At 39.1% G+C, this 13,981-nt stretch overlaps 1 protein-coding gene across 1 annotated transcript in view; it reads right to left on the reverse strand.

The window, feature by feature from the left end:
• Positions 1–13,981, reverse strand: part of NEO1 (neogenin 1) — a 201,815-nt gene that overhangs the window by 171,726 nt on the left and 16,108 nt on the right. The window contains exons 6-7 of the mRNA XM_040642636.1: positions 8,726–9,043; positions 2,470–2,745 (exon numbers count right to left, since the gene is read on the reverse strand). Of these exons, the coding sequence (XP_040498570.1) occupies positions 2,470–2,745; positions 8,726–9,043 (594 nt within the window). The remainder of the gene's footprint in view (positions 1–2,469; positions 2,746–8,725; positions 9,044–13,981) is intronic.

Here is a 13,981-nt window from a genome sequence, read left to right on the forward strand (position 1 = left end):
ATGAAGTGGTATTTCCGGTGTTCTGTTTTGAGAAAAAGACCATTCTCAGGTAAAGAGATAGGACTCTTGTCCCCATACTCTCAGGAAAAGATGTTCTACAGCCACGGTAACCACCACCAGGGCTGGCTTTAAACTTGTGTAACTAATCAATGACAGCGCTATAGCCATGGTAACAAGTAAACACTGTCTAAGAGATCACTGACAGCTTGCTTCAGGGAACATGCCTTTGAAAGCCAGCCAATGAGTGGGTTTAAAAGCCTCAGGGTTTTAAAAGTTAGCCATTCAGCAGTGGAATCACTTGCCTCTATAGCTGACATTAACCCGCTCTCACCTTTGTAACCAACCATAAAACATGCTTCTATGGCTGACATCAACCCACTCTTGCCTCTTAACCAACACACCAAAAAATAACATCTTCCCGGGGCGCCTGGGTGGCACAGAGGTTAAGCGTCTGCCTTCGGCTCAGGGCATGATCCCGGTGTTATGGGATCGAGCCGCACATCGGGCTCTTCCGCTGTGAGCCTGCTGCTTCCTCTCCCACTCCCCCTGCTTGTGTTCCCTCTCTCGCTGGCTGTCTCTATCTCCGTCGAATAAATAAATAAAATCTTAAAAAAAAAATAACATCTGCCTCAAAATTCTACATGAGATAGGCAGTGCATTATTCAAGAAGACTGTGCTTAACAACTATGGTTTTCCCTCATGTCAGTAAAGAAAACATCCAGTATTTTGTTTTTGTTTCAGATATTGAGTGGTGATTCATTCTCTGACACCGAAAATCTTGTTTCCTTGGATCTGGTTTTGAGGATTTGCTTCAATGGTACCCAGATAACAGAGAAGAAACAGGACCTCTGCCATGTAAAAGCAAGTCAGGAAGTAGGCTGGAAGACATAGTTCTCTTTTTTTTTCCCATTGGGATTTAGCTAAATGTAATCGTATTTTGATAGAAACAAATAAATCTGAACAAGTATTTACTGGCGTCTATGTGCCAGTTACCATTCTTGGCAGCAGACAAAATTCCCTACCCGTGTTGACCTTATATACGACTTAGGGAGAGAGACAAGAAATAAAAGACATTGTATGTCAGACAGTGGATATGTTCTGAAGTAAAATTAAGGGGGAAAGAGGAAAGTACCAGGGTGGATATGGAAGATTGTTGTTTTAAACATTTAGTGGCCAAGGAAGGCTCAACGATGAAGTGATATGTGAGCAGAAAAATAAGATGGTGTCAGGCGGGTATCTGATGGAAGAGGATTCCAGGCAAAGCAAAAAGGCAAGTAGAAAGACCCCAAAGCAAAAGAATGTCTGGGGTGCTCAGGAAACATGAGGTGGCCACAATCACAGAGTGAGGGAGAGGAGAGTACCAGATGAGATGGGGAGGAAGGTGGCCTTAGGATTATACAAAGCCTTACAGGCCAAGGACTTTAACCTTCACTCTAAGACGAGAAACCATTAGGTTTTGAGCAAAGATGTGACACGATGTAATATACGTTTTATTTCATTTTACAATCTAATATACATTTTAAAAAATAACTGTGGCTGCCGAGCTGAAAATACACAGGGACAGGAATGGCAAAGACACGGATGATGCTGACGAAGAAAGAAACTGCATTAAAAAAAAATCAGTTCAAAGCCCATGCGGAACACTGTCAAGCACCGAGGCTCACAACACGGGTCTCACTTTGCAAGCCAACCCACAGACTAAAATTAGCCTATGAAGTAGTTGTATAGAAAAACTGTGCCCAAACAATGTAAAGATGGCCCCATTATATTCATAAAGTCAGGTCTGAAGGAAGAAATGTGGACTCAGGCACCCAGCAGTGGGAACGGAAGCTGAAAGGCCAGGAGACAGCAAGAGGCTAGCAGGACTGTGATAAGCAACGTGAAAGAGGAAGTTAGGAGTGAGCAGAAGTGACACAGCTGAGAAAAGACACACGAAACAGAGAAGGAGAGCCAGCAGGGGCAGAGAGAGAGAGAGAGAACCCACAAAGAAAGGGAAGAAGGGGCTGAGTTTACCCTAAAATGGGGGCGCTATAAAGATCCAAGAACCTTGCTTACCAGTGTGTCCAGAGCTGCCGTATGAGTCACCACGCTGCCCGTCCCTTACATGAACTAGCCCGAATGAGTCTCGGACTCTGACAAGAGATCTCTGTGAAGCATCCCGTCCAGGGAAGGAGCAGAGAGAGGCTTGACAAAAGACACAGACCTAGTGTGTCTTTGGCCAAGAAGAATGCCATACATATTAAATACACTTGATCACTTCATAAATCTCTACTCATGTATTCACTAAAGAGTCAATCTTTCTGGCACATTTTCTTCTTTTCTCTACCTCTAAGAAACTGAGACTCCTTACGCTGACATTAATTTGTCACACCACATATTTAACAGTGTTTATTAAAAAAGAAATTCTAACAGAACAATTTTTATTCATTAATAAACATAAAACCACAAGTCCTGGTAATAAATGAATACCTGGAAGAACTTTCAATTCAGCTTCATCGCTATACTTTGGTGGCCCGCCACTTTCAACTATGCAGCGGTAAAGTCCCCCATCTCCTTCAGTAGCGTTGCTGATAACCAGTGTTCCACTTGGAAGTTTAATAACTCTATCATGCAGAAGAAGAGGCTGTCTGTTCTGTTCCCACCTCACAAACGGGACCAAATCTACATTAACTTCACAATTCAGAATTGCACTGTTCCCAGCATAAACTGAAGAAGGTTCTGGCTGGCTGGCAAATCTTGGAAGACCTGGACAATAAAAGAAAAGAAGAAAAAAAGTGTAGTTAAATGTTACTTTAAAATGTAGCCATGGGAACCAGGAGCAAGTCAGCCCACGTGGCCATATGCATGGTGGAACCAGGGTCAAGAAGAAGGTCTATGGGTCGGGAAATTGGCTACAACAGGGATACAGGTCAAATAAGTAACTGTACTAGGGATAACTGGAGTCACATTCCTCATGATATTGGTAGAATTGAGGCATCAGTATAAACTTACAGTTTTATATAATTATACAAATATAGTTAAACATATATAGATATAAATGTGTATGTGTAAAATATATATACATTTCATACACAGTCATTACATACAGGTATGCGTATACACATATATGTATAAAGCTCCTAGCTCTGTCCAGAGGGAGCCCAAAATCAATGCCACTTGAGTAGCAATGAGTATATATGGTGACATAATCTTGATTTCTAAATACCATTTTCTGCTACAAGGAAACAATGCTCCTTAGAGAAGAGGCTGATTCCATGACTAGAGTAAGGAAAATACAAGATGAACCTGGAACATCCCGTGACAGGAAGTAAGGAAGCATCCAAAGAACAATATGGACACATCAAAAGGGCCCAGGAATCAGACTGAAGGGTTTCCTCTGGCTCAATCCGGGATAATGATAATTGATGCAGAAAAGAATGAATGGATACCAAGCCCACTGGTGAAGTTTGGATGAGGAATAGGATATATACAGAGTCTCAAATTAGCTCTTCTCAAAATACTTATTACTAATTAATAAAAGTACAAAATATTTAACTTTCACAGTGGAGAAACATAGCACAGACCATATTAACAAAGTAATGAAGGTTAACATCATCAGTAATGAAACAGAACATCATACACTCCCTGATATAACGCACTAAGAAGAACGTGGCATCATTTACTTCTGTGATATCCCTTCCCAAATGCAAAGCCCAAATCTATTCATAACGGAAAATCAGAAAACACAAAATGAGACAAGGATAAAACTAAAGAATGGTTTGAGACCAAAAGAGCCTAAACCACTGAATACAACATGTAATCCCAGACCAGAAAGGAGTGCTGGAGGGGCAAAGTCCCTGCTTTTGTTTTTTGCTATTAAGAATTTTATTGAGACAACCAGTAAAATCAGAATGGTTTTCTATGGTAGTAACATATTAAGATTAATTTCCTAAAATTGATGGATGGTTATTTAGGAGAGTATCTTTGTTTTTAGGAAATATTCATGGAAGTATTTAGGTGGGGGTAATGCCTTCAACTTACCCTTAATAACTAAGTTCGGAAAAAAAACACTGATTTGGGTATGAGCACATTGTGGAGGGTTATGAGGCAGACACAGTAAAATGTTAACAATTGGGTAATCTGAGTGAAGAGTATATGGGATTTCTTGGTTTCATTCTTGCAATAATTGAATGAGTTTGAAATTATTTCAAAATGAAATATTAACAAAAAATAGTCATAATAGTCATAAATACCCTGTAGATGCCACAGAAGGCAGTGGTTAAGAGCCTCGGTTCTGGAGTCACATGATCTGAATGTGAATCCCAACTCCACCACTTCATGGCTGTGTGACATCAGCAAGTTACTTAACCTCGAAGCCTCAGTTTCTCCATCAGTCAAATGGGAACAATAAGAAGCCTCATAGGGTGTTAAAAAGGTTAATACTTAACATGAATATTTCATATATAGCATATTGCCTCGCACATAAAAACTCAAAAAGTAGGGGCACCTGGGTGGCTCAGTTGGTTAAGCATCCAACTCTTGGTTTCAGCTCAGGTCATGATACCAGGGTCTTGGGATAGAGCCGCACGTCAGGGTCCGCACTCAGTGCAGAGCTGGCTTGAGATTCTCGCTCCCCTCTGCCCCTCCCGCTCATTCTCATTCTCTCTCTCAAATAAATAAACAAATAAAATACTCAAATAGTGGCTGCTATTATTATTAACAGTAACATCTAAAAAGTGACTCTGAGATGTGGCAAACACAACAAAATGTTTCTTTAAAGACTGAGAAACCTAGTAAATTATGAGAAACATTTCCAGGTTTTGTAGTTTTATGATGGTGAATTAGTCCATACGGAAATAACACACAAGTTGTCTAGCCTTCATACAAGTTTTTTCTTATTTTTTATATCAAGGGGATTTTTGAAGGAAAGAAAGATAAAATTAGCCATATATCTACTTTACAGAAACCAAAAAATTAGAAGAATGGAATTAACAAAGATAAACAGAGAAACTAATAAAGTAGGGGGGAAAGGGAACTGAAATAAAACCAAGAGCTAATTCTATTTTTAAAAAATCAAGTATTCTCCCCTCCTGAGGTCTCATGAAAATGAGTAATTTTTAAAAATATAAACCTACAGCAACATATGTGGAATTGGCAGACAAGAGATTTCTGCAAGTTTCTGAATAGGGAAAACAGATGGAGGAACTAGGACTGACGTATCACTGCAGAAACGGCTGCAGCGTCCTGCACTCGCAAGTGCGAGGCCAGTTTGTCCTGTGGCTTGCAAAGAATTGCAGGAGAAAAGAGAGGGAGTAGGAGCGAGACACGGGCTTGACAAGAAGAGATTAACAATGTCTGCATTCAGACCACCCAATTCCTCCACTTTCAGGCACAAAACACTCACAGCCAGGCTACTGCCCGGGCAGCAAAACAAAAATTTCTGCTGTGGAGAAGTGGGTGCAGAGAAGACAACTTCTCCTATTTAATTTTATGAGCTACCTACTTTGTGTTCTTTCAAAAATTCCCCTTCTTACTTGACTTGGCCAGAATCAGTTTCTATCACTTGCAACCAAAGAACACTAACCAATGTTCTTTTAGAATGGCAATCTGGCAGTATCTCCTTGAAAAAAAAAATAGTTTTATTGAGCTACAACTTCTATACCATAAAGTTTATCACTTAAAGTCCACAATTCAACAGTTTTTAGTAACACACAAAGTTGTGCAACCATCACTATAATCTAATTGGAAAACATTTTCATCATCCTCCAAAGAAACTATATACATTCACCTGCAGTCATTCCCCATCCCCGCTATTCACCCGCCCAGTCCTGTGCCCTGTGCTCTCCCCTCTCCCATCCTCAGCCCTAGAAAACCACCAATGTACTCCTTAGCTCCCTATATGTGCTTCTTCTGGACACTTCATATATATGAAGTCATATGATACGTGGCTTCTGTCACTTAGCACCACATTTTTCAGGTTTATCCACGTTGCAGTACATATCAGAATTTCACATTCCCCTTTACTGCTGAATAACATTTCACATATGAATATACCACATTTCGGTTAGCCAATCATCACTTGATAGGTTGTTTCCACTTTTTAGCTATCATGGATAGTGCTGGTATAACCATTCATGTACAAATTGTTGTACAGACCTATCTTTTCACTTCTCTGGGATTGATACCTAGAAATGGAATTGCTCAGTCATAAGGTAACTTTATGGTTAAAACTTTGAGAACAGCCAAATAATTCAGTGCTCTTTTTAAAATTATACACACAAAGTATAGTCTATGATCCAGCAACTAATATAATTACTAATTCCAATAATATGTTCTATAGAGATTTACAAAAGACTGTTCACTATACCACTGCCTTTAACATCAGACAATTTTCAATCATGTAACTGTTCATCAAAAAGGGAATCTTTGGATAAATCACAGTATATCTATATAATGGATACTATGCAACTACTAAAAGAACTTTTATTCATCTCTTAGCTCAGATCTTATTTCCTCCTGATACTCAGGCCATGAGTGAGTTAAATAACTCTCCTACAGAATCTTGTCTGCAGCCAAAGATTTTATTATATTGTATTAAAATTGGCTGTTTACTAAGACATTAGACCAAAAAATGCTTCCTGAAGGATATGAAAGTTTAAAAGAAGGATGGACAAACCCAGCAGAGTAGAAAGAGAGGAAAAACAGGACAGGCTTAATAGGCAGTGGGGAAGCCATGAGCAAAGGCCAGAGACAGAGAATAAAAGGGACTGGAAAATATTCAGTACTGGCAGAGCTTAAAACATGGTGAAGGTGGTCTTGCAGCTGCTGATGGTAGAGGGCAGGGACAGAGGCAGGGCGGAGTGTCAGGAAATGAAGCCGGAGAGGCGTGCCTGGGTGGCTGAGGTGGTTAAGTGTCTGACTCCTGATTTCAGCTCAGGTCATGATCTCAGGGTCCTGGATACAGCCCCACATCAGGCCCTGTGCTCAGCACGGAGTCTGCTTGGGATTCTCTCCCTCTCCCTCTGCCCTTCCCCACCCCTCTCTCTCTAAAATAAATAAATAAATCTTTAAAAAGGGAGGGAGGAAGGGAGCTGCAGAAGTGGAGGCCAGCTCAAGAAAAGACCTAGAAGCCTGTTCAAGAGTTTAGACATCCACTTGACGTTGTCACTGAAGAGCTACGGGAGGGTGAGGAGAGAGCCTGACCACTGGACTGGAAGGGGGAAAGAACAAGGCAGCGGACAGTTGCAGGCTGTGTGTGGTGAGGGACGATGAGGAGTAGCCTACGATCATGTACAGAGAAACTAGGAAGCAGAATTCACTGGATTTGGTGAAAGGCTGTGGCAGACAGCTGAGAGGAAGGAGTCACGATTAAAGCCCAGCTTAAGAACATAAATGATAACCAGGAGCTCACCTACGTGACACTGTAGGGGCAGTCATAATGCCAACTTATTTATCAGCATGTTGGAGAAAGCCCGGCAAGCAGATTAGAGGAAGAAAGGAAAGGAGGGAGGGAAAGGAAAAAAGGAAGGAAATAAGGAAAAGAAGAAAGAAGGAAAAAAAAGAAAGAGAGGAAAGGCTAGAAGTGATCCCCCCCTTTTTTTTTTCCATCCTCAGTCTGTGATTATGGAATAATTACAGTAGTTTTATATCACACTCAAATTCAGCTTTGAGTATCTGGTTCCAAAAAGAAAAAGAGCCATCGTACTCTGAATGAATGAGCAAATATAGCCTGGAGTGAGCGGGAAGTGGGGAACTATCACCCTACAGTGGCAATAAGATGGGAAACTATTCTGTTACTCATATTCTTTTCTACATATTAGCATTTTACCAAGATAAGTATAAATGGAAGACTTAAACATAAGACAATTTTTGTACCATGTGACCCTTAACAAAAACTAACCACTTCATCTAGTACTCAAGTGAAGAAACACTGGCCTGGGGAATACCAGCGTCTACTATAAGACAAGTATGACTTATTCAGTTTACACTTCCATTATTCTTCAAATAAGAATGCTCTAAAAGGGAGTGAATGTGTCTTTACAATTTTCTGCTCTTCACCTTAATACCCACATCCTACAGGTTTTTTTTTTTTAAGATTTTATTTATTTACTTGACAGAGATAGAGACAGTCAGCGAGAGAGGGAACACAAGCAGGGGGAGTGGGAGAGGAAGAAGCAGGCTCATAGCAGAAGAGCCTGATGTGGGGCTCGATCCCATAACGCCGGGATCACGCCCTGAACTGAAGGCAGACGCTTAACCGCTGTGCCACCCAGGCGCCCCCACATCCTACAGGTTTTTAAATAATTAATGCAATTAAATGTCATTTCCTTGGCCAGGGCATAAGGGAACCAAGATTCTGGCTATACTGCAAGTTTTACAAAGCCATACTAAGTGGTTATGCTGGGGAGGATAAAAGTTGGCAATCAAAGGGAATCAATTTTCCTATACAACTTCCTCTGTCATTTCCAAGTTAAAAAGAAGAAAAGAACGGACTTAATACTTCTGATCACAGCTATAAGCAATCTAAATGACAGAAAGCGGAGAAGTGCTACAGTTTATTCCCTACGGCACTAAGCAAGTCTTAGCATAACGCCACGCACCTAGCAGATGCTCAACTGATACTTGTTAAATGACTGTATTTCTTGTTACCAGTTAAATGAAAACTCTAGGACAATACTGCTTTTTATCAAGATATACCTTTTATAAAAATTTGAAAACACAAATAAATTACTTGAAAAAAACTTACCTGCTACTGTGAGCTTAGCTGTTCTGCTGACAATAGTTCCAAGGTTCTCAACAGTGGCCACACACTGATAATAACCTTCATCAGGTTTACTGTGTTTGGAATGCACCACATTCCTGATAAATAAAGACCCATCTGAGAGAAGCTGGCGTCGGTCATCTGATACTAAGTTTAAAAAAGTTCCATCTTTTTTCCATTCAATTTTTGGAGAAGGTTCAGAATATGCTGAACAGTTCAATATAACAGAAGAGCCTCTAACTGAGAGTGTATCCACTGGTTCCACCAGAAAATAAAATGGAGTGAATGTTCGAACGCTGGATCCTACAAAGATAATAAAGAGAACAAAGTTAAGCAAAGCTTTCTTATTCTATTTCTGTAAGAAAATATAATTTGTATAAAATTATTGTTAATTATGCTGTTTGGCTATGACACATAATAAGTAATTTCACTATGAATAACTAATAAATAAAATTTCTTTTACTAGGAAATCAAAATATGACCCAGTTAGAAGAAGATGAGAAAAAAGACCCTGCCAGGTGAGATAATCCAACCTTGTTAGATTACATGAATATCTAATAAAAGTTTTATTTCAAACCCTACAATGGGATTTATAAACATTAAAGATTATTTTATTCAAAGTGAAATTTTCTACGAAACATAAAGGAAGCAGAAAATTGAAATAATTCTTTGTTATTAGTAAGGTGTGTTTACTGGCTGTATTTGCTTCATAAAGTCACCATACATACACTTTGTCCATTTTTCTAGTGGATTACTCAACCTATTGACATCGCAATCTTTGGGCATAGCTATTATGTTTTGCAAATATTCCTTTTTCCACTTTGACTTTATTTTTGTCATAAGAAAACAAATTTTAACTACATAAAATTAAATCTGTTATACTTAAAAAGATTTTTATTCCAAGATTATAAAAAAATTCAGCTTTGTTCTGTGCTAGTACTTTTGTGATTTCATTTTCTATATTTTTTTAAGTAGGGAACTCACGACCCTGAGATCAAGACCGGAGCTGAGATCAAGAGTCGGACACTTAACCAACTGAGCCACCCAGGTGCCCCTGGAATTCATTTTGATGTAAAGAGCACAGGAGGGATCAGTTTAATTTTTCTAAGTCCTTGGCCAGTGCCTTGAACATGAGAAGAACATTTTTTTTTAATTTGCTATAGGAACCTCCACACTGTTTTCCAGAGTGGCTGCATCAGCTTGCATTCCCACCAACAGTGTAAGAGGGTTCCCCTTTCTCCACATCCTCACCAACACTTGTTATTTCCTGTCTTGTTAATTTTTGCCATTCTAACTGGTATAAGGTGGTATCTCACTGTGGTTTTGATTTGTATTTCCCTGATGGCTAAAAATAGAGCTACCCTACGACCCAGCAATTGCACTACTAGGTATTTACCCCAAAGATACAGATGTAGTGACAAGAAGGGCCATATGCATCCCAACGTTCATAGCAGCAATGTCCATAATAGCCAAATTGTGGAAGGAGCCGAGATGCCCTTCAACAAATGAATAGATAAAGAAGATGTGGTTCATATATACAATGGAATATTACTCAGCCATCAGAAAGGATGAATACCTACCACCTGCATTGACATGGATGGACTGGAGGGCATTATGCTAAGTGAAATAAGTCAAGCAGAGAAAGACAATTATCATATGGTTTCACTCATACATGGAACATAAGGAATAGCGCAGAGGAGCATAGGGTAAGGGAGGAAAACTGAATGGGAAGAAATCTGAAAGGGAGACAAACCAAGAGAGACTCTTGACCCCAGGAAACAAACTGAGGGTTACAGAAGGGAGAGGGGATGGGGTAACCAGGTGTTGGGTATTAAGGGGGCAGGTGTGGTGATGAGCACTGGGTGTTATACACAACTAATGAATCATTGAACACTACATCAAAAACTAATGATGTACTGTATGTTGGCTAACTGAACTTAAGAAAAAAAAATTTGCTATAAATCTTACATTCTCAGCCAGAGAAAACTTTCCAATTTAAAGCTTTACCTCTTTTAAGAAGAGTACTGACCAACTCCCTTGCAATCTGACTATAATCAGTTCTAGTCAGATTTCTTCATGTGAACAATTAGGGAGGCTTAGTCCAATGAATGAAACCAAGACTGTTTTTAAAATATATCTATACACTCCTGTATCTATAATTTATTTACAGGGTGAATTTAAGAATGACACTAGTTCTCTACTACATAATGAAAGAGTGGTTCAAATAAATATGAAACACACTGGCAGAGGGAAGGGACTAATATTCATTTGTTTTAAATTTTTCTAACACTTACAGTGTGAATCAAATTTCAAACAGACTAATCTTCCTTTCTCAAATACCACGAGGTGGGTTCCATCCCTATTTAATGATTATGAAATTGATTCTTCGAGTCTTAAAACTCTTGAGAATGAGCACAGGAATTGTTCAGAAGTAACCTGCAGTGATTTGCTTCTTATTACTGTAAAAAATGTTACATTGATACTACAGTAAAATAAATAAAAATATCAATTCCAGGGCAATACAAAATAATTGTTAAACTAAGAGAAATTACTTTTATACCTTTCCTGTGTAACATTAAATCTTTATTGTACCACCCAAATTAAATAATTCAGGAACTTAAGAGATAAATGTATTAGATTGGCAGTCAAAATATGCAAATTAACAATTTAAAACAATTATTAATAAATGAATTTCATTTTAAAATCTGTACATCTTTGTCATTTAAAAAATAATTACACAAATGTAAATGTTTCACAGCTTATTCTAAACAGCTTAACATTCTACCTGGCTTTTGATTTTCTTTCATTTTCTTTTTTTTTAAGACTTTATTTGAGAGAGAGAGAGAACGAGCCAGGGGCAGAGCAGAGGGAGAGAGAGAAGCAGACTCCCCACTGAGCAGGAGCCCCAGGGATCCCCTGGGATCATGACCTGAGCGGAAGGCAGACGCTTAACCAACCAAGCCACCCAGGCACCCCTGATTTTCTTTCATTTTAAAAGTCCACTACCAACCAAGTTGAACAAGAGTATTTGCCTTCAAAAAAATTTTTTTAATTATAGGAAAGTTTATAAATGCCTTTGAAAATCAAGGCCCTTCAAATTTTTACCACAACGTACTCTATATTACTTAGAATACCACATTACTTAAATATTTATGTGTATCATCTTTGTATTTTATTCCCCCAGTAAACACAGAGTGACCTAAGGTACTGTTCCTTTGCTTAAAATCCCCCAAAGGCTTGCCACTGTCTTTTACAAACTAAATCAACTCCCTAACTGGACTTCCCGGTCACTGTGTGACCTGGCCTCTGCCTACTCTCCAGCCTTCCCCCAGCATCACTCTCCCCTCACCTTTTAAGGCTTGCTGCACCCCTGTCACCCCCCACAGCTCCTGCCCTCTTCACACAAGCTATTCCCACCATCATCCCTCTCCAGCTGACTCCGATTGTCCTTCAAGCTCAGCTTAAGTACTACTTTCTCAGAACTGCTGTCTGTCCCTGGTGCCCAGACAAGATTAGTTTCGCCTTGTTACAAGCCGGCATGGTATACAGTACCTACACAGCACTTCAAATGTTCTTAATCTTTAAATATTTGTAACACTTGTTTGTTAGGTCACAGAAGTTCTTGGTTTACGTAATAGTTAGGTTCAAACAAATGAATCAATATTTATGTCCTAACAAGTTAGTATCCTGTTGAAAAAATAATACAGGCAAATTGAAAAATATTTTAACTTTCAAACAACCACAGTTACTATGGGATGTGTGCCCCTATTGGACACCGTATGAGTTCTCAAACCTTGAAATCAAATTGGATACTGCCATCCTCATTTCCTGTTCCATACTGATTTTTGCATGGTACTTGGTTTTTATCCCAGCAACCACCAAAACGCAATTTCATAAACATCACAGCACTGAAATGAAGGTAGTACAACCAAATGAGGGTAGTGAAACTGTCAACTACTTTCACCTAAAAGTTTGCACAGTGTCCAACAGATGTCGCTATGTTTCCTTAGAAAGTTTAAAATACCCCTGGGAGTTGTGCGAGGTGCCCTGGGGTATCTCGGGATATAGTCTGGAAACTAGAGGCTTAGGATTCTTCTATAGCATTTTTATTCACCATATTCCCAGTGTCCACTTACCACAATGAAGGGTATTAATCTTTAGATGATACAACCAGACAACCTCTAAAAACTTCCACTGCTTGAAGTATTAATGAGACCACAAGTTCCATTCCAATACTAGCCAATTAGTATCGCTCTCTTCTACGATAAAACTTACTAATAAACAGGTTTTTGTAAGTTTTGATGAGTCCTTAAAAAATTATATAGAAGATCAAAGAAAGCCAGGAAGAGTCAAATAATTTAGAAGAACAAAGTAAAGGGACAGCACTCATCAGTTTTCAGTATTTATTAAGCCACTATGGCTCTGGAGCGGGGATAAACAGAGCTCCCTAACAGGCTAGAGAGCCACAAAATAGAGCTATATATATATTTGGAAACTTAATATACAATAGAGAATGCATACTATACCAACTGGGGAAAAGGATGAACTACTCAATAAATGTTTCTAGGACAAGTGGTTATCCACATGAGGGAAAATACAAGAAGCTTATATACAACATGTAGTAACAGGAAACACTTAACATGTTTCTACGTATCAGAGACTGCTCTAAACATACTACTATGTATGTCTACATACTAACAATTCATTTATAGTCTCCACCACTATCTTACGATAGGTACTATTATTATTCTCATTTTAGAGGAAAAAACTAAAGCATAGAAATGTTAAATACCTTATCCAAGGTCACACAGGTAGTAAATAACAGAACCAGAGTCTGTGATCTTAACCACACTACACTATAATGCCACTCATATACATATAGAAAAATACATTCCAGACCTACGAAAAAACTATGCAAAAAAATTTTAGGGGATGCCAGGGTGGCTCAGCTGGTTAAGCATCTGTGTTCAACTCAGGTCATGATCCCAGGGACCTGGGATGGAGCCCAGCATCAGGCTCCCTGCTCAGGAGGGAGTCTGCTTCTCCCTCTCCCTCTGCCCTTCTGCCCCCTCACCCCCTGCTTGGGCTTGCTCTCTCTCTCACTCACTCTCACTCTCTGTTTCTCTCAAATACATAAAGAAATAAATCTTTTAAAAATATTTTAGGAAAATACAAGGATAACCCTAGAGCCAGGCAACCTTTTAAATCAAAATAGGGAACTTCAAAGTTAGAAAAGATAGA

The sequence above is a fragment of the Ursus maritimus genome, unplaced genomic scaffold, assembly GCF_017311325.1.
Source record: "Ursus maritimus isolate PB19 unplaced genomic scaffold, ASM1731132v1 scaffold_27, whole genome shotgun sequence".
In the NCBI taxonomy this organism is placed as follows: Eukaryota; Metazoa; Chordata; class Mammalia; order Carnivora; family Ursidae; genus Ursus; species Ursus maritimus.